The sequence below is a fragment of the Hyaena hyaena genome, unplaced genomic scaffold (genome assembly GCF_003009895.1).
Source record: "Hyaena hyaena isolate Hyena2069 unplaced genomic scaffold, ASM300989v1 scaffold_25, whole genome shotgun sequence".
NCBI classification, from domain to species: Eukaryota; Metazoa; Chordata; class Mammalia; order Carnivora; family Hyaenidae; genus Hyaena; species Hyaena hyaena.
In genome coordinates this window covers 6,176,226-6,200,795 of record NW_024080657.1, presented here as the reverse complement: position 1 = coordinate 6,200,795, position 24,570 = coordinate 6,176,226, and the positions used below count along the sequence as shown (strand labels likewise).

Sequence of the window (24,570 nt, the reverse complement as noted above, 5' to 3'; positions counted from 1 at the left end):
ACCAGCCCTTTGAGCCAACACTTTGATCTCAGACTTCAGCTCTCAGGACCGTGAGATAGGAAATTTCTGTTGCTTGAGCCACTCTGTTGGCGGTACTTTGTAATTGCAGCCCCAGCAAAGGAATATAGAACTCTTCACCCACTCGGCAGTTTTGATTCCTAGAGTCCCCTCTGCTTCATTGTTTCAGCTCGTGCCTCTTCGTCTTTCCATCCGTGTCCAGGTCCCACGGTGGAGCTGAGCTGGCGTGGAGCTGACAGGGTCGTGGAGTATACATAGAACTCACTGGACTGGAGGGGTGCACAGGGTGGTCAGAAGAGGGGTAATGGCGGGCGGAGAGGGCCATTCGCACTGTGGTCAGGGAGTCCAGAGGGGAGTCTGGCAGGGAAAGTGGGACCAGGGGAGGAGACTGAAGCTGGTCCTGGGAGAAATGTAAGACTGAAGTAGAGGGGCGCCTGGGTGGCTCAGCTGGTTGAGAGTCCAGCTTCAGCTGAGGTCATGATCTTGCGGTTTATGAGTTTGAGCCCCACATTGGGCACTGTGCTGACAGCCCAGAGCCTGGAGCCTGCATCAGATTCATTCTCTCATTCTCTCTGTCTCTCTCTCAAAAATAAATAAATGTTAAAAAAAAAAGAGAGAGACTGAAGTAGGAATGCAGACCTGCAACAGACAGGGTTGGAAACCGGCTGAGAAGTGGATGAGAGGAGGGTGTGTGCAGTCAGGATGAAGGCTTCAGAGGATACCAGGGAGTCCAGGGTTTGATTTCAAGATGCCCCAGTTGGCAGCCATGGAGACGTCCTGGTGGCTTCAAGGATTCAAGTAGGACTGCGAGAGTCTGTATGTGTGTTTGCAGGAGACAGCATTTTCTCTCCAAGGATCTTCTTCCCACCTTGTGACTTGCACAAGCAGCCACGTCCCCTCCCATGGCAGTGAGTGCCCCTCCCATGCAGGCCCATGAGGGCTGGTGCTCAGGGGCCATCCCTGAAGGTGGGATTGGGGAGGCAGGGTCATGTGGGGTGGTTGAGGGCAGTGGTCAAGAGCCCAGACTCTGGGCTCCCCCAGGTGCCCTGTCCCTTCATGGGAAATGGAGGGAACATGCAGTGGACAGGAGTTGGCACAAGTCTCCCCAAATAGGCTGATGCCCTGGGAACCTTTTTGAAGAAAAACTACTTCCTTTTTTTTTTTTTTTTTTACTAATAGTTTATTGTTAAGTTTGTTTCCATATAACACCCAGTGCTCATCCTCCCAAGTGCCCTCCTCTCCCCCCTCCCCCCCAGCCCCATCAGCCCTCAGTTTGTTCTCAGCAGTCAAGAGTCTCTCATGGTTTGCCTCCTTCCCTCTCCCCCACTATTTTCCCCCTTCTTCTCCCCCATGGTCCTCCATTAAGTTCCTCCTAATCCTCCTATACATGCAAACGTATATGGTATTTGTCCTTCTCTGCCTGACTTATTTCACTTAGCATAACACCCTCAAGGTCTATCCATGTTGCTACACATGGCCAGATTTCATTCTTTCTCATGGCCATGTAGTATTCCATCATATAGATAAACCACATCTTCTTGATCCATTTGTCCGTTGATGGACACTTAGGCTCTTTCCATGGTTTGGCTATTGTTGAGAGTACTGCTATGAACACTGGGGTACACGTGCCCCTCTGCATCAGCACTCCTGTATCCCTTGGGTGAATTCCTAGCAGTGCTATTGCTCGGTCATAGGGGAGTTCTATTGTTAATTTTTTGAGGAACCTCCACACTGTTTTCCAGAGGGGCTGCACCAGTTTACATTCCCACCAACAGTGTAGGAGGGTGCCTGTTTCTCCACATCCTTGCCAGCATCTAGAGTCCTCTGATTTGCTCATTTTAGCCACTCTAACTGCTCATTGATTGGAAGAATAAATATAGTTAAAATGTCATTACTACCCAAAGCAATCTACACATTCAATGCAATCCCAATCAAAATTGCACCAGCATACTTCTCAAAAAATAATTTTTTTAATGTTCGTATTTGAGAGAGAGAGAAAGAGAGAGAGAGAGAGAGAGAGAGAGAGAGCGAGTGAGCATGTGAGCCAGGGAGGGGCAGAGAGAGATAGTCCCAAGCAGGCTCCACACTGTCAGTGCAGAGCCTAATGTGAGGCTGGATCCCATGAACTATGAGATCATGACCTGAGCTGATAATGAGAGTTGGATGCCAAACCCACTGAGCAGCCCAGATGCCCGAGAAAGTACCTCTCAAATGAAAGCGTGCACTGGCATCACCTGGGGGCTTGTGAAAGCACGGCCTGGCTGGTTCCCACTCCAGAACTTCTTCAGTAGGTCTAGGGTGGGGCCTGAGAATTTGCTTTTCTGTCACATTCCCAGATGGTGCTGATGTAGCTGGTTTGGGGACCACATTTGGAGAACCACAGGCAACAAGGGATGGTCCTTGGCGTAAACTGCACAGAGGCTTCTGGTGCCTCCTGTAGTCATCCGTGTGTGGAGTGTGACCCTGGGACCTCCCCGATCCTACAGGTTTGTAGGGCCACCTGTCTGACTCTCTGTTGTAGTTAGAGATCGACAAGAGGGCCCAGGGTGCTGCCACTGAAGCTGATCATGACAGCTGACATTGACCTAGATCTCAGCATGTGCCAGGCACTGTTGTAAGCACTTACATAAACACGTTGGATTCTCATTACAAGCCTATGGAGCAGGTGCCATTATTACCATCACCACTTTCATGTTATGGCTCAGGGAGTTTAAGCAACTTTTCCAGGGTCACACAGCTGGTAGCTGAGAGAGCTGGGACTTGATAGGGCAGTGTGAACCCAGAGTCCGTGTTCTTATCCTACCGTATTCCACGGTCCCTGCAGAAGAAAGGAGGCAAGAAATGGCCCTAGTAATGGTGGCCAAGTTACTTGGACTCTCTTTGCCCTCGTTCTTACCTCGGAAAAGGAAACAGCTTTTCCCATTACAGATGAAAGAAATACCTTTACGTTAAAAAAAAAACAAAAAAAAAACCAAAAACCTGTCAAGATTAATTGGATAACAGCTGTCAAGTTCTTGTATCTCCTTAGAGGATGGGGGAAGAGGAGGGATAATTATTGTGCTATTTCTATGCAGACCCTAGTACATTTGGAGGTGTCAATAAGTGTCTGATGATATTCTTGGTAATTGGCAATGATTGAAGGGGGGTTTCAGCGCAGAGACCTTGCAGAGGTTGGGCAGCAGAGAGAGCCTTCTTGCTTGCCGGTCCGTGGCTAGAGCACTCCTGCTCTCGAGAGAGGTGGACAGCATGTGGCCCAGGGTCAGAGAGAGCCCCTTCAAGCAGGTTGGCACCATTGCCTGCCCAGGAGGGAGAGAGGGGAGGCACTACTTGCCTGTCAGCCCAAGTTTATGGACCCCGGGCAGTCAGAGACCCACGGTGTGGCCCATGGATCAGCTGTATCTGTTTCATTTAGAAACTTGGTCAGAAGTGGAAGTTCTTGGCCCCACCCCAAACCTACTGGGGGTGGGATCCAGCAGTCTTTCAGTAGCTTTTCAAGTGGTTTCTGATGCATGGTGCAATCTGAGAACCTCTGTTCCAGAAGGAATAGCCCTGACCTTGGAGTCCAACATACCTACGCTTCACTCCTGGCACAGTCCCCTTGTGGCTGTGTGACTTCAGGCAAGTCACTGTGAGCCTCTCTGTATATCGAGTTCTATAAACCAGGGGTGGGAGGCTAGACAGGTGGCTCTAAGGTACCTGGTCTGGGCCTACAATTCCTTCTCATTGCTCCACACGTTACAGACTGTCTTTGTCTTGCTTCTTGATTTTAGAACAGGCTATCTGATCTGCAGGGAATATTCTTGCTGCTCCCTCTGAATCTGTCTGGCCCCTGAATAACCCTAGGCCTCTGTGTAGAGTTTACTTGCTCCAGAGAGTTGTAGCCTTTTGTCTTTGTACCTCTCCTCCCCCTAAACTGAGTCTGGGTTAGCTGTCTCTCCACGTACATGCCCTATCACCGGACTCCCCACACCCACCTCACGTTCTCTTACGGTCTGTGATCTGCACAGGGGCAACAACTCGTGCTCATTGCTGTTTGTCCGGAGTGTCAGACACATAGTGGGTGCGTAGGTAATATCTGAGGGTAGAACCAGTTTCATTCCATTTTTGTTTATTTAAAAAAGTTTATTTAATGTGTATTTTTGAGAGAGAGCGAGCGAGAGAGTGAGAGAGAGAGCGTGCACACACAAGCAGGGGAGGGGCAGAGAGATACACACACAGAACCCAAAGCAGGCTCTGAGCTGTCAGCACGGTCTGACCTGGGGCTTGAACTCATGAACTGCGAGATCATGATCTAAGCTGAAGTTGGATGCCTCGCCAACTGAGCCACCCAGGTGTCCCATCATTCAATTTATAAAAATCTTGCTTCTAGTGGAGTTTGTGAGGAAACCAGTGGAGGTAGGTTAGCTTTCATGCATGGATCCAGGTGGGGGAAACTGAGGCTAGAGATATGAGTGAGCTGACTTATGGCTTCCCTGGCAGGGAGAACAAGTGGAGAAAGTAAGCCCCAGTGACAGAGGATTTGAGGAGAGGATGCTGTGGAATTGGTGGTATGGACAACCTCTAGTACATCTTTGGGGGGCAGAGGGGCCCATCTGATATCGGCATTAGATAGTGTCATACTCTTACACAGACAACCATGAACTGGTCTGCCAGTAAAGAGCAAAACAACATGATGGCATCCAGCCAGTGCTCACGGCGAGGAATCTACCCTGGCATCACCGGGGCAGACGTTTTGCAGGGCTCGTAGGAGCTCTTAACCTTTATTTATATATTTATTTATCATGGACGAGGTTAAGGACCTCTCTGAGAAATAGACGGACACTCTCTCCAGAAAAAAAACACAAAACGATACACTTTCTTCACTATTGACCTTGCCACTCAGTGGCTACATGACCAGGTTGCTGTCAGAGTCGGACCCAGTAGTTACAGGGGAGATAAAAGTGTCAGGTGAGGAGAAGGTAGGCTTGAATACTTCATGTTTCTCCAAGCCCTGGTTTTTTAAAGCCTGGGAAATAATAGCAGTGACCCAATTTAGTAACGTGAAGGCAAGACAGCACTATTTTAACAGGCTTAGTCATCTCTTCGCTTTGCTTTTTTTTTTCCCCTCCATTTCCATTTGTGTCTTTTCCCATTGCAAATATACGAGGTAATAATCCCGTATTTTCCATGGAGCATGGCAAACATGCTATATATAAGACACAGTTGAACATTCTGTGAGTGTAATTGGAGCATAAATGTAACTAATCAAAATATTATCATGCCAATGGATGTGTGAAGAGTTTGGAGATTTAAAAAATATATATGTATTTTAGTTCCATGTCATTTCAATTTAAGAGATTTAGAGCTGCAGAAGCAAAGGACTCAGCCCAGTGAATGTCAGGAACAATTTGGGGTCTGACAGTGTTACAGGCAGGCCCTGTTGTTCTCTTTTCTCTTAATATGGCAGCAGCCTGACGGCTGGTTTCCTTTTTGTTCTCTCCTCCCATTCTCTGCCCCCTTCCTGCCTGCGCCTGCTCCCCAGGGCAAGGCCCGCTAACCCCGGGGAGTGTGAGATCCCTCCTTGTACCAGACATAACACACCTGCTTGTGTGGAGCCTCAGAGCTGATGGATGACTAGAGTTCCCTTAGTTTGAGGCTTGGCTCTGCTACCAGCTGTGTGGCTTTAGGAAAGGTACCCAATCTCTCTGTGTCCCAGTTTTTTCATTTGTGTGAGAGGGTGATAGTAGTGACTACTGACAAGGCAGCTATTAGAATTGAATGCGTACGAGTAAAATGTGACAGTACGTGCCTGCTGCTGCTGCTGTTCATTAGCAGGTGTGTCTGAGGGAAAGGAATTCTTGTGGGAACATAAAAATCAGTTTCTTTTTAGAAACAAGACCCAAGGAAAAGGGTCTTTGCTCCTTCACCCCCCACTCTAGAAGGAGCCTTAAAATCCAAGCCTGTCCTGGCTCCTTGCTCACCAACACCTAGTGACTGTAAAACTTTGGGACCATAGGTTTCTCCACTTGGGGTGGGGGTGGTAGACTCTTCCTGCACACTCCTGTTACAGGTGAAGAAATGGAGAGAACATTCTCGGCTCCCAGAGGCACTGTGTGACTGAAACAGATGCACAGAAAGGAGTGGGAGTCTGAGGTGAGAGCGACATTATCTGCCCTTCAGTTTGGTCTTTACCTTGCCCAAAGAGCTGTGATGACTTCCCACATCAAAGAGCACCTAGAACAGAGCCCATGTCTCACCATTCATGTAGCAGAGTTCTCAGTGGGTCATGCTGTTGGGTTCCATGGTCTTCCCTACAGTAACATTTATTTCTCCTGCGGAGATGTTGAGCTATCCTGAGTTGTTGGGAGAAGTGAGCTGTGAGGTGTTAAAAAGGGGTATAGCCCAGGTCCTAGGGTGCCCCACAACGTTTTACATGGGCCTGTCCTCATCACAAGATTATAGTAAGGTCTAGAAGGGGAATGTTGGGTGGGAGGTTTTGTTTTTGGGGAGTGAAGGGGATGAGAAGTAATTAAGGGGGTGTACATGGCTGGGATTTTATTCTCCTTTGTTGCCGTCATCTTTTTCCTGTTCTCCACTCTCTCCCTGCTCTGTGTTCTTTTCCTCACCGGTATTTGTCCTGCTTTACCACCTCCCTCTTCCTCTCTCTCTGCCCTTCCTCCCTCATCTTCCCTGCCCTGGACTCCTCTGCTTCCTTCTTGGCTTCTTCTTGCCTCCTCTCCCTCCCTTCCTACTCTTTTCTCTCTGTCTTCCCCTCATTTTCTCAGGAATGAGGAAGGAATGCAGGCAGCCCAGGTACCTGGTCTGTGGGGAGAGAGGCCCGTGGATAGACTCCTTCCAGCAGTGCCTTCAAATCCACTTGCCTGGGCTTAACTCTGTTTTTAAACAGCATCATCCATATGTACGTGGGTTATCAGATAGCTCTTTCTTGGAAAATTGCCTTATCAAATTTGCATATGAAATGCTTAAACCCCAACTTATTGGTCTGAATGAATGATTACAGAAATAGTTATTACTTGTTCACACAAATTGACTCTGACAAAATGTTCACAATGCTCAGTTCCTTTGAAACTTCAGAAGGTATTTTCTTTGTTTTAAATAGATATTATGTATCCATTAGACTGTAATTAATCCCTCCTCCCCATTTTCTGGTGTATTAGAAAAGAAGCAAATTTCTTTCCCTTTTTTTTTTTTTTTTGACACATGATAATTAGATTGCTTTCACTGATAGTATGGATGATGTTGAATGATACGTTTGCTACTCTGGCTATTTTAAATTGTTATGTTAAGGATCGGCTTAATGATCGTTAGTTTTCATGTTACTGTTGGTAGAACTATGCTTCTCTTCCACATATTTTTTCTTCATTGTGTCTCTAGACATTTTGGCGCCCCCTATACTGTATATTGTGACTAGCTAGGTAAAACTTCGAGCATTCTGGACTTCTAAATGAAGCTTTGCCCAGAATAGGTGTGATAGAGCTATGTATAGGGCCAACAGTGTGGGAATAAATATCCTCTGGGCATTAGCAAAAGCCACTGAGAGTAAGTGGCATTTAAGTGATTTAGTAAAAGGTCCAGGGCCAGGCTGGGCTGTGTGGGTTTCAGCAACAGCATCCCCTGAGCAAAAGCCCAGAAGCAGGGGAGTCTGCAGTGTATATTACTTTCCTATTGTTGCTGTAACGAATCACCTGAAATTTAGTGGCTAAAAATAACACAGATTTTTTTTTTTTTTCTGGTTGAGGAGGTCGGAAGTCCTAAATGGGATGCACTGGGCTAAAGGTGTCCATAGGGCTGTGTTTCTCCCTGGTGGCCCTGGGGGACGATGTGTTCTCTTGGCTTTTCTAATTCCTGGGGGGCCGCCTCCATTTCTTGGTTCCTGGCACTCCATCTGCTGTGTCAGCAAGGGTAGCACCTTCAAATCCATCTCTGATTGTGTCTCTTCTGTTTCTCTTGTCCAGAATGATCTACCCTGATCTTAGGATCACCTGAGTGGCAACCTTAATTTCATCTGAAATTTTAATTCCACTTTGCCATGTAAGGTCACCTTTTCGCACGTTCTGGAGACCGGAGTGTGGCTGCTGTTTTCCTTACCACAGAGTGGATGAGGGCCGTGTAGGCAAATGATTTTCTCTCTCTTCCTCAGTGTTCCTTGCCTTGAAGCAGGAATAGCATGGCACCACCTCACTGGGATGCTCAAAGATGCTAAGATAAATGCCTGGCACGTACTAAGTTCTCAATTAACATGAGTAACGTTAAACATAAATTGCACTGGGCACACTGACATCTGCTATTGGCTATTATGAAATTAACATGATTGAGTCAGGTCCAGTTTTTCATTTCATGTGTACTGAAAACAAAAAAAGTTTGATGTGTGGTTTTCATTATCCCATTTTCTTGATTAGCACATTGAGGCCCAGCAAGTTTTAATGACTTGCTCAAAGTCCCACAACTAAGAAACAGCAGAAGTGGGACTGAAACCCAGCTTCTCTGACTGCAAATCCAGCATGTGCACGATGTCACCACAGCTGCCTTGGCTTTGGGCAGCATTTGGGTCCTTGCTGCCATCCGCTCCCTTCACGTAGGTGCTGGCGCTGTAAGCTGGCGGGGCCACCTGTCTGCAGGGACAGCTCTGAGCTCTCGGAGCTCCAGGCCCTCAGCTGCCGGTCGCCTGAGCACACTCATGTAATCTTAATGAACAATGTGCAAAGCCATTAAAAACTCAATTAGGGCTTTCTTTTTACTGCCGACGTGAGGAAATGCAATCCTGAGGTGCTCATGTGTAAACACAATAGCCGCCATCTGCTATGGAGAAGCGTTTTGCCTCCAAAAAAGGGGATCTGTGTTGTAGACACATCAATAACGGGGTGCGTATCAAGGCATTATTATGCACGAAGGGGAAAAATGCAAAATTTATGGCCAACCAGAGAGTACTTCCTGGTTTAATTCCACAATTTTCGGTGCTATGTATAATAACTATGAGGAAACTAATGCTGTTTTATGTTCCTTATCACTTCAGTAGATTTTGGGGGGAAAAAGAGAAGGGAAAAGAATATATTTACAGTCTTCCCTTTCTTGTTTCTGACTGATCTTGGCATAATGACTGGCTCATTTTTGATCTCCAGGAAACTGACAGCCCCGGGATGATATTAATTAAGCCAACCTGTTGATCAAAGAGGGCCCCCACTGAGCTGCTGGTAGAGGAGGGTTTTCACTCCCTAACAGTCTCTGAAACCGCAGGCCTGGGCTCAACTCATATATGGCTTCCTTCCTTTGTGCACGGTGTGGCCAGACCTCTGTAAGGTGGGCTGGATATAGGTCGGGGCTATGAAGTGTCTTCAGGGCTCTTTCCAAAGACACTATGTTTACATTGCTGAATGTTCTGGCTTCCAGTCTTTGGAAACCTTTGGACATGCTGTTCTTTCTCTTTGAGATGCCTTCCGCAGTTACCACCAGGCACACATCCATGAAAGGGATCCCGATGGGGAAAGAGAAGAGGCTCTCATACCTTATTCAGGGATTTAAACTCTCTACCTTCTGGCATCTCTTCACACATAACGTGCCTGAGGATATTCCTGGGGAAGGGGTGCTGGGAGAGAAAAAACTGAGCCCTGTGCCATGAGGATGGGAGAATACTCAGGTGTGTCCTGCAGATTGGAGGAAGCCTGTTGCAGTGATTGACTGCAGGGCCACTGCCGTGGAAGAGAAAATCCATCACAAAGCATGATGCCAAGTGGAATTAAGGGGTTGGTGGTGCCGGGTGAGCCTCGCCCTGATGGAGGAGGGGAGAAAACCATGTAAGTTTGCAGAAGTAGCGTATTCTTATTAACTTTGGAGCTTAAGCATCTCTATCGTGGGTCCCCTGAGAGTGTGCCTCAGCAGAGGGACACTGGAAGGACCTGCCCAATCCTTGAGACGAGGACCATTCAAAAGATCTGTGCCAGAAATGCAGGGAGGACAAGGGAATTGGTATCATTAATTCAGTCAGCAGTGAGCACCTGCTTTGAGGAATTTTAGAAAGATGCAGGGGAGGATTGCAAGGAGCTGGAGTTTGTTAGGTACAGGTAGGGCATAAAGCTGGCCAGATTCCACTATCCGGGTTCATGATACGCTCATGGGCTGGTGAAGTGTCACATTCTTCACACTCAGGCTCTGCGTAGCCCACTCCTGGAAGATGCCCTGGCCCCCCTGGCTGAGTTCATCACCCTTCTCTCTGGGTTGTAATCACGTCTGTGCCCTGCTCCTGAGCTGTCCTTCTAGATACGCGAGGCTAGGTTTCCTGGGACAGAGAACATCTGGCCTTTTCTGTTTCTGTGGAGGAAGGCAGGCTGTGTTTCAAAATGGGGGAGTTCCCCAATTGTGGGAAGGGAGTTCGGATATTGGGTGGCCAAACCACAGGGAGAGTTTCTCCAGGTATCAGTCCGATTAACCTGGAGGAGGTAACCATGCAGGGCTGGTATCTTAGGAGCAATGTATGACCATGATGTTCATACTGGCCAGTAGTCCTGATAGTTTCCACTGCTGAAGGGTGGACCTTCCCTGGTTGTGGCCCCAAACCTTTTCCCTTTTTTTTGTCCAAATTGAGAGCCAAATGATATGACCTTACATTTTGTTTTTTACATTATACTCCCTTTCTAAGTGATTACAGGATCCACTAGTGCAAGGAGTCTTCTACACTCACATGAGAGTGCTCAGATTCCCCTAGGGTACCTGCCCTTTAGACACTGTACACCTGCTGGCTCCAAATGGGTCTGTCATCCTTACTTCTCTGGTTCACTGGCTTGGGAATACCTATGTGTTCATGTTAATGAAAATGACAGAAAAATGGTCCTTCAAAGATGACCATGTCCTAATCCCTGGAACCTGGGCATGTGTTACCTTACTTGGCAAAACAGATTTGCAGGTGTGATTAGATTAGGGCTCTTGCAATGGAGAGGTGATTTTGCATTGTCTAGGTAGACCCAGTGTGCAAGAGTTCTTGTAAGAGGGAGGCAGGAGGGTCAGAGTGAGAAGAAGGAGAGGTGACAGTGGAGCTAGAGGTTGGAGTGATGTCCTCTGGAGATGAAGGAAAGGGCTAGGAGCTGGGGAGTGTAGTCTAAAAGCAGGACACGACAAGGAAACAGATGATCATCTGAAGCCTCTAGAATGAAAGAAGCCTACCTCCACCTTGATTTTAGACTTCTGACCTCTTGAACCATAAACGAGTAAACTTGTATTCTATTAAGTCATGGAGTTTATGGTAATTAGTTAAGGCAGCCATAGGACACTAAACCAGGATCTGAGTCTGGTGTGCCTTGATGCTCCACCTGCTTGACCCTCGGGCTTCTGTCCATCCTCATAAGGCTGTCCCTGGTCATGAGTGTGAGGTCAGTTGCACTGAGTTCTTCCGTTGGCAGGCTTCTTTCTGTGCTTGCACAGTGGGAGGCCCACTGCTGCAGGGCCAGCTGCTGCTCTGGATGCTCCCCCCAGTGGTGCAGACCCCTTCCCTCCTGCTGGGTGTGCCACCTGCTGATGGCTGACTTTTCACCGTCCCCTTCTGTCACCTGGGTGCCAGAGCAGCACTGCTCGTTCCTCCAGTTTCACCAGGACCTTGGTGAGCAGGACTGCATCCTGCTACACCTTCTTTGTGTACTTTTCCTCCTTTGTCACTAGGCTGGGCTGGTGTGGTGGGGTGGGCAGCCATCATTTATTTTTCCTAATATATAATTTTCAATATTCTTACCTGTTTCCATGAGTCTTGCCCCAAAACATATACCTTTCTGTCTGGTCTAAAGGCTGAGACCTGTGTATCAAGTCCTCTAAATAGACATTAGGGGCCGTGGTGGTGGTGGTGGTGGTGGTGGTGGTGGTGGTGGTGGTGGTGGTGGTGGTGGTGGTGGTGGTGGTGTGGCCTTGACCAGACTCCACTCTGACCCACCCAAGGCAGCTTATCTTAATGAAGATCCAGGATATTTCTTGCTTTTTGAAGAATTTGTCCTCAGAGTCCATTCTTTTCCTTTTCTTCTTTCTTTCTGCCTCTGTTTACATTAAGACAGTGCTTTTTGTGATGTCCCTACTTGGCCTGTCTTGCAGCTTTGCTTAGTACCTATCGTTTTTCATCCTGTCCCCTTAAATAAAGGGACTTCTGGGAAGTAAGACTCTGTGGGAGTGCCAAAACAATAATGTTAGTTGCAGAAATAAACTTCAAAATTTCTGTGCCTTAATAACCCAGTAACAGTTTATTCCTTGTTTTCTTAAAGCCTAAATGAGTGTTCCTAATAGGTAGGTAGCCTTCCTGATGGTCATGGCTGTTCAGGGAACCAGGCTCCTTTTATTATGTTCCATTTCTCTTGGAATTCTCTGAACCCTATGCTTTCATTTAGCTGGTGGTTGGGAGAGACAATGGAGCAGTGATTCTCACACCTTAATGTGTATACAGATCACCTGCAGATCTTGGTAAATTGCAGATTTGGATTTAGAAGGCCTGGTGTGGGGCCCGGGATTCTGCATTTCTTTAATGCTTATTTTTGACTGAGACACAGTGCGAGCAGGGGAGGGGGATCACAGAATCTGAAGCAGATTCCAGGCTCTGAGCTGTCAGCACAGAGCCCAACATGGGGCTTGAACTCATGAACCCTGAGATGATTACCTGAGCCAAAGTCGGATGCTTAAATGACTGAGCCATCCGGGCACCCCAAGATTCTGCATTTCTTAAAAAACTTGCAGGTGCTGCTGCTGTTTGAGGGACCATCCTTTGAGGGACAAGATAATGGAGGGTGGAACAGTGGAAGTAGGGCTGGGGGGAGGGAGGTGGCTTTATGAATCAAGCCTGGAAGTGGCACACTTCTTTACTTAGGCCCATTGGCTAGAACCCAGTTGTGTGGCCCCACCAATTTATATAAAGGAGGCCAGGGGATGCAGTCCAGCTATGTGCCCAGAACAAAGAGGGCAGGTGTGTTAATGAACCAGGAGTTTCTCCAAATGGAGGGTAGATAGAAGGCCAAGCACTTGCAGTACTTCTGCCTTCTGGGAGATAGAGCGTCATCTGCCTGCAGTCATGGGGACAGCAGGATCGAGAGCAGTCCTAGACTCATGGTGGTGGATGTACATTACGTAGCTCTGCCTCTTCCACGAGCTTGCCTCACCACCAGAGCTGGAACGAAGAAGTGGGAGCCTGAGCTGGTGGAAGAGAACCCCTCCCGACTCTCTCTGGAATGGATTCCATGCAGCCCGATGTGGATTGGCAGGGCAGGAGGTGAAATGTCCGTGGGGGCACCATGGGATTCTGAGTGCAGAGAGCCAGGGACTGATGGCTTCTCAGGCTGTCTTCCCTACCCATAGCTGTGCCACACCTCTCTGGCAGGTGCAGTCACCTAAACTTCATGGGGTATCACTCATCTATCCCTGGGAAACCTTCTGGAATCCTGTGGCATGCAGGTCAACAGACACCGGTGTGGGTGATAGCTCAGTCTCCTATCTGTGCTCAGTTTCCCCCTTGCTGTGGTTCTTCCTTTGGTGCCTCAGTGGGGAGGTTGTGATAATTAGAGATAATACATCTGACAAGGGACATCTCTCCTCTTACCCTATGTTACCACCATGCCATAAGGAGATTTGATTCTCTTGGAAACATGGTGGGGGGATGTTGGGGAGATGTAGCCTCTGTACTACTTTCAGGGTCTCCTATCCCAAGAGGCGGGGAGTTTTCTGATTGGTGGGATGGCGAATGTCTGATGGTTCATGTTTCTCTGTCTTAGTCACCTTGCTTCTTGTTGGCTCATTTTGGGGATGGGCCTACCCATTGGCCCTAAGTGGCCATCTCTCCAGGATATCTCTAGCCCTAGGGATCTGGGTGAAGTCAGAAGGACGGAGTCCACAAGTATCCACCTGCTTTATGTGCTGGTGCAGAGAAGAAAATGTAGAAGCCTCATTTGGCCTTGAGTCCAAGTTACTTTCTCTAATCCAGTTTTGTGAATAATAATATAGGAATTTTGAACTCTGTGTGAAAGTTTTAAGGTTTTTTTTTGTTTTGTTTTGAGACAGTGTGACCAAATGCTAGTGTGCGTGTGAGTGGGGGAAGGGCAGGGAGAGAGAAAGAATTCCAAGTATGCTCTGTGCCATCAGTACAGAGCCCAATGTGGGGCTGGATCAGGACCTGAGCCAAAACCAAGAGCCAGATGCTCAGCTGACTGAGCCACCCAGGCATCCCTGTCCTATATCTATTTTTTTCTTATCTTTTTTTTTTTTTTTTTTTACAAATAGTTTATTGTCAAGTTGGTTTCCATATAACACCCAGTGCTCATCCCCACAAGTGCCCCCCTCTGTGCCCATATCTATTTTTAAATTCATGCAGAATCCAAGGAGTAAGGGCTTGGAATGCTTGGTACCCTCTAGAATCCCAGTGAGCAACAGATTGCTCAGCGCTTACTAGCTGGAAGCTAGTCTTCTGGGCATTGAGGTGAATGACTAGGGCTCTTCCTGAAGTGGCTTATTCTAGTTGAGAATAAGCAGTCTTAAGGTTTCATTCTGAATTGAAGATTTTAGTGGTTTAAATGAGATTTCAAAGCAACAGTGTTTTTCTAGGTAGGAATGTTCATCCCAGAATCCCGAGTTTATCTCCTGTGTTTTATGATGCAGTTTAGTTTGTAGCATCATGGGACTTTAAGTCCCAGAGTTCGGCCCTCACAGTTGATAGTGAAATTTCCTTAGACTTCTCTTCAGTGGTCCAGGCTCTATTTAGCCACCTGTAGTGGCAAGGAACTTTGCCTCCAGGGCCTTTTTTAGAAGGCCCTTTGAATGGAAATTTGCCTCCTGTGGCTTCTTTCGCAGATCTGCCTCTCTAGCACAGTTATCAGTTAGCAACTGCCTCAGTAATGCTGCCCAGCAAAAGAAGAGGAAGCTCAATGGCAAATAGCAGTGAGCATTTACTCTCCCACTCATGGGTCTGAGCATTTATTGTACACTGTTGGATCTGGGTTCGGGTATTGACAGTGTGGCTGTGCTTGTAGCTGTGGTGTGGGGATGGCTTGGTTCTTCAGCACTGGCTGAGCTCAGTTCTCCACCACATGTGTCAGTTCTCAGTCCTCAGCTGAAAGAGGCAGCAGCTAGCTGGGGCACAGTCTTCTCCTGAAAGATGGTGATTGTGCGAGAGGGCAAGTGTAGCTAGGCATGCACACTTTAAGCCTCTGCTTGATTCAGTCTTTTGACATCCTGTTTACCAAAGCAGGTGAAGCCCAAAGTCAAGGGATGGGGACATGGCCTCTGCCTCTTCTGGGAGGACCAGGACATGGATCCAGGGTGGGTTGAAGAACTGTAGAAACAACCGTTTAATCTGTCAGAGCAACTCCAAAGAGGCCACCTTCCTTTCTGTGGGCAGTCCTCCTGCCTAATGCTTGAAAACAGTAGTCCTGTGTTCTGCAGAGAGTAAGAGTGTAACCATGGAGTTGGAGAATGTCTGGGTCTCCTCCATCCCTCCCTCTGTGAGGTGCCCAGGGAAAGTCATTCAGTCTTTAAATAAAATGAAAATCCTCACCTCCCAGGGTCATTCTGAAAATTAAATCGAATAATATATTAAAAAGACATTAGGCACCACATCTGTACTCCTTAAGTGCTTAGGAAGTGTTACTTACCCTCCATCCCAGGCCAAACATCTTCTAGTTGTCTGTTACTTCCTTTGGAGTCTTCCTTGCTTAATTGAATATATTATACTTTTTATATGTCCTCCTGGGATACTTTGCAATTGTTCCTTGTACTGAATGCAAGGGTTCAAGTGGAATATGTTGGAAGGACCCCCTTACGTTAGACAGATTTGGCTTCCATCAAGACAACCCAGGCTTGCATGAGATTGCATTTCACATTTTACACTTAGAGGTTGCACAGGTAGCTGTATTTCTGGGGTTTTGTTCCATGTTTCCTTTGTGACCTGCTGCATGTAGTGTTTCTTCTGTAAATTTTAATAGACTATCTGCTTTGTAGAAATATTTATATGTGTTACCATCTCTCTCTTTTTAAAAAAGACGTTTATTTTTGAGAGACAGAATTCATGGATGCACGTGCAGGGGAGGGGCAGAGAGAAAGGGAGAGGTAGAATCCCAAGCAGGGTCTGTGCTGCCCATGCTGAGCCCGACTTGGGGCTCAGTCTCACTAACCCTGAGATCATGATGTGAGCTAAAACCAAAGTTGGACTTTCAGTGAACTGAGCCACCAGGTGCCCCGTGTTCCCATCTCTTAACTTTTAAACTACCTTATTCAGTAGATTTTTAAAATTCACAATTACAGAAGATGATACTCAGGTTGAAAGACAGGATGTGGCTTCCTCAAGATCAATCAGACCCTCCTAGAGTGACTTGATTTCTTTTCTTTTCTTTTTTTTTTACAAATAGTTTATTGTCAAATTAGTTTCCACATAACACTCAGTGCTCATCCCCATAAGTGTCCTCCTCTATGCCCCTCCCCCCCTCCCCCCCACATCCATCAGTCCTCAGTTTTTGTCAGCATTCAAGAGTCTCTCATGGTTTGCCTCTCTCCCTTTCCCCCACCATTTCCGCCCTTCTTATCCCCCTTGGTCCTCCGTCAAGTTCCTCCTAATCTTCCTATACGTGCAAACATATGATATTTGTCCTTCTCTGCCTGACTTATTTCGCTCAGCATAACACCCTCAAGGTCCATCCATGTTGCTACACATGGCCAGATTTCATTGTTTCTCATTGCCATGTAGTATTCCATGGTATAGATAAACCACATCTTCTTGATCCATTCATCTGTTGATGGACACTTAGGCTCTTTCCATGTTTTAGCTATTGTGGAGAGTGCTGCTATGAACATTTGGGTACATGTGCTCCTATGCCTCAGCATTTCTGTATCCCTTGGGTAAATTCCTAGCAGTGCTATTGCTGGGTCATAGGGGAGTTCTACTGTTAGTTTCCTGAGGAACCTCCCCACTGTTTTCCAGAGGGGCTGTACCAGTTTACATTCCCACCAACAGTGTAGGAGGGTGCCCGTTTCTCCACATCCTCGCCAGCATCTAGAGTTCTCTGATTTGCTCATTTTAGCCTAGAGTGACTTGATTTCTGGCCATTATGTTTGTGGGTATGACCAATTATCAGAAGGATTTTCTTTTTCTCTCTTTGTCTCTACTTCCTATCCCCTCTGTGGGTCTCCAGGATCCTTCATGATGGTGAACAGCTCTGGGAGGGCCTCTGGCCAGAAGGCCCATCTTCTCCTGCCGACCCTGAAGGAGAATGACACCCACTGTATCGATTTCCATTACTACTTCTCCAGCCGTGACAGGTCCAGCCCGGGAGCCTTGAATGTCTATGTGAAGGTGAATGGTGGACCCCAGGGGAACCCTGTCTGGAACGTGTCTGGGGTCGTCACGGAGGGCTGGGTGAAGGCAGAGCTTGCCATCAGCACCTTCTGGCCACATTTCTACCAGGTACGGCGTTTTATGGTTTGATTCTCTAAAAAGTAATCCTTTATGCCTTTTGCCCTGCCTACAGTTGTTAGGTCAAGAAAGGACTTCCTTTACTCACTTATGCCACTTATGTTCACTGAGCCTCTTCTAGCAAGGCCCTGCAGGGGCATATGTGATCTGGCAGGGCCCCTGCCTTCCTGGAGATCCTGCTTGGGAAAAGGAGACCAGTATATAGATAAGCAGCTTCTGTGGTGTGGGACACAGCAGGCTCTCCGGGATGCTGTGAGAACAGAGACATTGAAGCCTCTTATAAAGTAATTGCTCACAAAGATCTGATGAGGGACTTTCTGTGATTATCCCTAATTTATGGATGAAAAGATTGAGGTTATGAGAGAGAAGATAACCCCTGGGAATAGAGTGTTTGGGAGGAAGCAATCAGGAAGGCTTCCAGGGGGAGGTGGCAGCTAGGCTATGTCGTGAAGGGTGACATTTCAATAATTATTGAAAAAGGAAGGGAAAAGCATTTGGGTTGTCAGGGATGGTGTATGCCAGGGGCCGGAAGAGTGAGTGAGAAAGTTTTGCAGAGTTTGGAAACTCTCCCTTGTGTGAGGGTGGGTCACAAAGGAGACACACAGGGAGCTAAGCTTGCAGAAGACAGAAGACCCTGGCTGGCTTTGAATCCCAGGCCAAGGAGATTAAGTGTAATCTCTGGTCTGGAGCACTGCCACTCAGACTGTTGCAAAATGCCATTTTTCTGTGCCCAGTGCTTTCATGACTAGTAAAACTGTCACAGCAGTGCCACATTACTGCGGTAGTTTCTAAACGCCTCTCCCACTTGGCCTACTTACCTCACTGAGGGCCGAGAAGGCACAGGGCACAGGCTGGCATCAGTCCACAGAGCGTACCTGGGGGAGCACAGCTCTGGGGCCGCTTGTCCTGGGACTCTCGAAAGCTTTTCTTTTTTTAAAACAACTTTATGCACTTAGGTACAACTTACATATCCTAGAGTTTACCCATTGAAGTGTGCAATCCAGTGATTTTTAGTAAATCTACTCAGTTGTGCAGTCATCACCATAAACCAGTTTTAGAACATTTTCATCACCCCAGTAAATCCCTTCTGCCTATTTGCAGTTATCCCCATGCCTACTGTTGAAAGGTTTTAAGTAAGAAAGTGACATAGTCAGATCGGCATTTTTCTGCAGAGTCTGAAGCAGATAATGGACTGGGGGCTGCCACGGTTCGTGACCCGGAGCTTCTCAGGCCCCTTTGGCTTAGCATCTATAGTATATTCCTTTCAGATAGACTGTGTGGTCAGCCACACACAATATGGAAATGAGTGGAAGGATGTAGCTGTGTCCCAGTAAAGCTTTACATCTAAAACCAAGTGGTGGGCCAGATTGGACCTCTAGGCTCTAGTCTGCTGAACCTTGATGTAGGTGGTAAAGCTGAGGTTTAGAGAAGGATACTGAAGTCCAAGGGCACACAGCAAATCATTGGAAAAGCTTGGACCTGAATCTGGATGCCCAGGTCCACGACTACCCCCCTGTAAAAGTGAGTATAAAGTAAGTGTCCCTAAGTCATGGATACCCCCAGAGAGGCCTTAGGACTGCAACTGGAAAACCCCTATCGAGTGCCTGATATAAATGGATTATAGGATAGGGCCACAAGTGCAAGTGTAATAAGCGGGAAAAGCGACCCAGGAGAGGACAGTGCCACTGTGGCCATGTTCTTTGATGAGGTATAGGGAGGGAAAAGGACATTTCTTGGGTACGCCCTTTGTCCCAGCTCTGTGGTAGGTATATTGTCTCTCGTTTATCTGTGTGGTATTCTCCTGTGCTGGGAAGCAGTGTGTCCTGTGTTCTAGAGTAGGGCATATTATTGGTAAACTGAGGTTCCTGTAATCCTGCTTAGGTCCTCTGGCTCCAAGCTCCGTTTCCTGCTTTTGGGGAAAAAAGCCCATATGAGAATCTTCCACTCACTAGCTGTGTCATGTTGGATGTATCCTGTCATCATTCCGAATCGCTTGCTCTCATTTGTAAACTGGAGAGAAGAAACAATGGACGGTTCTTCTCTGCACTGAATGCGATTGCACATATATAAAACGACATGTCAGGCTTGCAGTGGGCCTCAGTCATCGTTGGGGGGAAGGAGGGAGGAACGGAGGCAAGAACAGAAAAAGAGGAAGGATTCCTTCTTTGAAGAAATGCCCACTGTGGTTGAGCTGTGCTCTGTAAGCTCTGTGGCATCCCTGTGATAGGCGTCTTCATCTGGGAGAATTTTCTCTTTTCCAACTTGTTGGGCACTATAGCATCATTACGTTACATTATACCCTCTGCTGTGAGCTTTGTGGCGAGAAGGCCACTAATGCACTGAAAGCAGCAGTTTAGAAGAGGCATGTCTCTCCCCCCCACCACACACACACACACACACACACACACACACACAGCCACTAATGCATAGTCCCGTGGCCACACACACAGGTGCAGATGCACCTACATGCACCCACACATATATCCAGGGGAGAGAAGGGGAGATCTATCCAGAGAGTCAAAGACACTTGCAAAGTAGATATTAAAATTCATCAGACCCTGAGCTCCCGTCCTGCATATATGATTCTGTGGACTAAATACAATTTTAGTTTTTAGCAGGGCTGGGACTCAGATCCTGATGGCTTATGTATTCATTTATTAAAGTCATATTTCATAGTTCCAAAATGGACTTTCAGCCCTGCAATAAACAGGGAAATTTCATCTTTCCTATTAGTGGGCTCTGTGGCATCAGGTTTTCAGCAGAGCCTGGGATGAACCTCTGCTTGCTGTCTAGCCCCACACCTGCCTCCTCTCCGGAGAACTGGAGCTTATTAAAATCGCCTAAGCTACACTTTAAATCTCTGCCCCTTTGCAGGTCAGGTTAACTCTATTTTATGTTTTTAATGATTTGAAGCTGTTCTGTCCCAAGATTTAAAAAAATGAGAACTTTTTATCAGTTACCTGTTCAGTCCGTTTCCGATCACCTGCGTAGGTGAAGTTGTCTTTTATTCAGTGCTTATAATTGTTGTGTAAACTCATGAAATCTAGGACCTGCCTGGATTGGATTCAGCTGGACTTGGAGTCCAGTCTCTTTCTCGGGGATCTGGTACTCTCAGTGTAGAAGCTTCGTGCACAATTCATGGGGTGCATCTCACAGAGGAGGCTGCTCTCTCCCAACGTTCACACTCTACCCCGTCTCCTCTCTCCCACTGCCCCCTCTGCTGAGCAGCAGACTCTCCTGTTCATCTTAGCCAGGCCTCCTGGGGCTGGTGTGGGCGAGAGGCTCTCTTGATTTTACCCTCAGTAATCCCTCTCCATGAAAATACATGTGATCTTCTTCCTACGAGGGGTGCTGGTAGCCGACATTTTTCTCTCTCACGTTTGGTGAAAATGTTTGCAGCCCCTTGAAACTCTTCCTATACAGATTCTCTGCTGAAAGACCACCAAAGGGGAGGATAAAATGCCAGCTCCCTTAAATCATGGCCTGACATCTCTTCCCCTTTCCCTAACATGCACCCAACCTGCTTTTTGGCAAAATTGAGGATGATGCATCTCTGAGCCTCTTCTGGGAGATGACTTCCTAGCTTTGCCCACAGCTCATGCATGGAGAGTGGTTTGAGGCTTTCCATGCAAGCCCCAGGAGGCCTCTAAGGTTCTAGAGGCTAGGGCACATGTAGTTGACTGTAGGTCCTAGTGGCCTTAGGGTTGAAGAATGTCCTGCAGAGAAGGTGGGTTGCCCAGCCCGGGCTTTGTGCTGCCCCTCTGTCCCTCAGGGTCCCTGCCGCCCCCCCTACACTGACATGAAGTGTTGCTGGGTGATGGTAAGCTCCTTGTGCCTGTCCTCCACTCCACCCTCCCTGCCTGCTGCAAACAGCACTCAAGTAGCCTCTACAGTTCTTTACTCAATTTAGTGCCAGCCTCATCGAGAGTGTTCAGGGGACTTGCCTCAGCAGGTGACCCCAGACAGGCCTTGGAGGGTCCACCATGGATCTTCCTTGCTTTCCTTTCCCTTCTAGCACTATTTCCAACGTATCCAGTCTCGTATCTGTGTTATTGACTCTTTACTCCCTAGGAACTGAGGGTGTCTATATCATGGCAGCTAGCATGATTTTTATAAAAAAAAAGTTGTGATTCTGGAATGGCATGCCAAAGACAACATGCTCTGGGCTCCTGCGTGTTTGTGAGCATTTTTCTCTGAGTGATCTGGCAGTGATGGGGAGGACTTTTCCCAGTTCTTTCTTGGGAAGTGCTTTAGTCTCAGCTGTATCCAGAGCTTTGGTGTAAAGCTTTGGTATTTATATACTGTGGACCTAGTTCTAATGTCTTGTGAGTTTGGAGCCTTCATCAAGGATTTGCTGGGCTGCCATGGTCCTTTTCTCTATGCTTCTGTACTTTCTCCCCACCACCTTTCCCGAACCCCCTTTTCCCTGAAGCCACACGTGCCTCTTTATTTCCACATAACTCCACATGGACCCAGAGTCCAGCCTCTGCAATTTTCTGCCAGTCATGACTTACATCAAAGAGTCTACTGAGAGAATGAACTTCAGTGGAAACTTGGGGTGGTGGCTACCGGGGACAATCACATTGGAGAGTCCATTAGCTTCCTCGTCTCTCCACACCTGCCACTATTCCCTCACATTCCCCTCTCTTCTTTCCATCCCTCTCTCACGAGTAAGAACAACAATAGTCACATTTATCAATATCTTACCATGTATGTTGCAAGCCCTTTACATTTATTAACTCGTTTAATGGAAAACCAGAACATTCTTTCCCTTATTTATTATAGAATATTTTTCTCCTGTTTTTGAGAAAGCCAAATCTCACCTATCCTAATGCTTTACCAAAAAAAAAAAAAAATTCTCGGAGGAATTCTGATGGATGAAAAAATTCTGTTTCATTATAGAATTCTTATTTCTGCAGAAGGGAGAGAGAACACTGAACAAATGTATGTTTCACTGTTCACCATTCTCCCATGACCAGCCTTGTATTCATTCATGGAACATTTATTAATAATTAGGATAGGCCAAGGTCACATGCTTAGTAAGTGGTATAACCAAGACCGGAACCCAGGCATTCTGATCCGAGTGCAAGCATTACACTGTCTTCCTTCTTAAGATAAAGATTGAACACTATCTATTGGATTTAGCATCTAAGAGGTTACTGGTATTTGCCATGAGAACAGTTCTAGGGGAAGTGTTGGGGGAAAAGTCCAGATTATAGGAGGAGGGGGCAGTTTTGCAGTGGGAAGTAAGGAAGTGTTGAGAATGAATGTTGATAAAACTATTGAGAATCTCAAATGCGATTGTAACACAGCTGGGCTGTACTAGAGCAGACCCTGCTGCCAGAGGGGAGCTTTTAAAGAATATGAGAGGCCCAAGTATGCATATCTGTGACTGAAGCTGATTGGGAGATAAACACCATTGGAATTAGGGAGGTCAAGGGCATTAATCACAGTATCCACGTGGGTAGTCACATCTCCTAGGCGAAGTTAGACAGGGGGTGGAAAGGACAGCTCTTAACTGAGCTTTAAAATCTCTACTGAAATACATAGTTTGGGTGAGAGTCAGAATGGATAATTCAAAGAGTTTGTTGCCTTTGGATTCCCGGACGCTGACAGTTGTGCAGAGGGCTTACCTTCGAGAGGTATTATTAAGAAATTCAGACTGGGGAGAGAGACAACCCAAGAAACAGACTCTTAACTACAGAGAACAAACTGATGGTAACCAGAGGGCGGGTTGGTGGGGGGAGGGGCGAAACAGGGGACTAGGATTAGGGGGTGCATACTTGTCGTGAACCCCAGGCATTATATGGAAGTGGTGAATTGCTATATTGGACACCTGAAACTAATATAACACTGTATGTTAACTGTATTGGAATTAAAATAAAAAAAAAAAAAGAAATTCAGACAGAATATATTCCTAGGGGATGTAGAATCAAATCAGGGTAAACCCTCCTTGGCTTATGGTAGCTTCTAAGGTAAGCTCTTGTCACAGTTCATAAGAAAGTTTGGGATATTAGGAAGCCATTATTCTCTGTGTTTCACTTGAAACAACAATGAAAAAAGTGCAGATTGGGGTTTCAGGCCATGTTTGGGTTTTTCTGCATTCAAGTGTTATTTCTGAAATCTGTTAAAAATGTTCCATGTGACTGACTCTTCTTTTGCTGGTCATTAGAATGTGGCCTTTTTACCTTGTTTTGAAAACCCAAGACAGTTGGCAGGGGAGTGTACTAGACTACTGTAATGCCTCTTTGGTGGCGGGGGTGGGGGGGAGCTCTCATGGGAAGCTTAAACAGAGGGTTTGGGGGCTGGGCAGCTTCCTATAATGCCTACAGGCAGTTCTGCGAAACCGACTCTCCCCCCTGTGTGTTACAGGTGATATTTGAATCCGTCTCTCTGAAGGGTCATCCTGGCTACATCGCTGTGGACGAGGTCCGGGTCCTTGCTCATCCATGCAGTAAGTCTGTTCCTTCCTCCTCACGCAGCCTCGCTCCCTGCCCGACTGGGGAGTTTGGAGGCTGTATTCCCCCCACCACCATTCATTCAGCTCACAACCATTTCTCACTCTCTCTCTTTTTTAATCCTTCAAAAATGCTTACATGCTCAATGCAATCAGTCCTGAATAAATTCGTCATTTTGCTGGCCTGTTCAACAGGCAGCACCTACAGGAAATTTGCAGAGAGTGGCAAAACATCTTTGTTTGAATCTCTCTCCATCATTAAGGGAGTCTAAAGTCCTGATTGTTTATTAGTGGGATTCAGACCACTGAAGTGGAAGAATTAGAAGGCTTTGGATGGAATCTTGTGCAATTGTCTTAAAAAAAGAACACCACCAAAACACTGGGCAAATTAGCCCACTGCTCACTCACAGGGAAAAGTACTCCAAAGCTATTAATTCTTTAAAAGTAATTTTAAATACACTCATCAGCTCTGTGTAGGCGTAGGGAGAGATTTCTCATAGTGGTTAGAACTTCTGATACAGTGTCAAGAGTCCTCAAAGCATACCCCTCCTTCCATGCCCATCCAGTTTCCCCTTGAAGTTCTTTTTGCTGTATTTAGTCTGAGATTTCTGCATCTGTGCAAAGAGCTGTGGTTCCCAGTTTCACAAAATCCCAGAGGGAGTTGGATGGCATCATATCTGGT

The 24,570-nt window shown here is 46.9% G+C and overlaps 1 protein-coding gene across 1 annotated transcript in view; it reads left to right on the top strand.

The window, feature by feature from the left end:
- The window catches only part of PTPRT (protein tyrosine phosphatase receptor type T), an 803,437-nt gene that overhangs the window by 81,306 nt on the left and 697,561 nt on the right, over positions 1 to 24,570 (top strand). The window contains exons 6-7 of the mRNA XM_039227066.1: positions 17,151 to 17,422; positions 23,804 to 23,885. Of these exons, the coding sequence (XP_039082997.1) occupies positions 17,151 to 17,422; positions 23,804 to 23,885 (354 nt within the window). The remainder of the gene's footprint in view (positions 1 to 17,150; positions 17,423 to 23,803; positions 23,886 to 24,570) is intronic.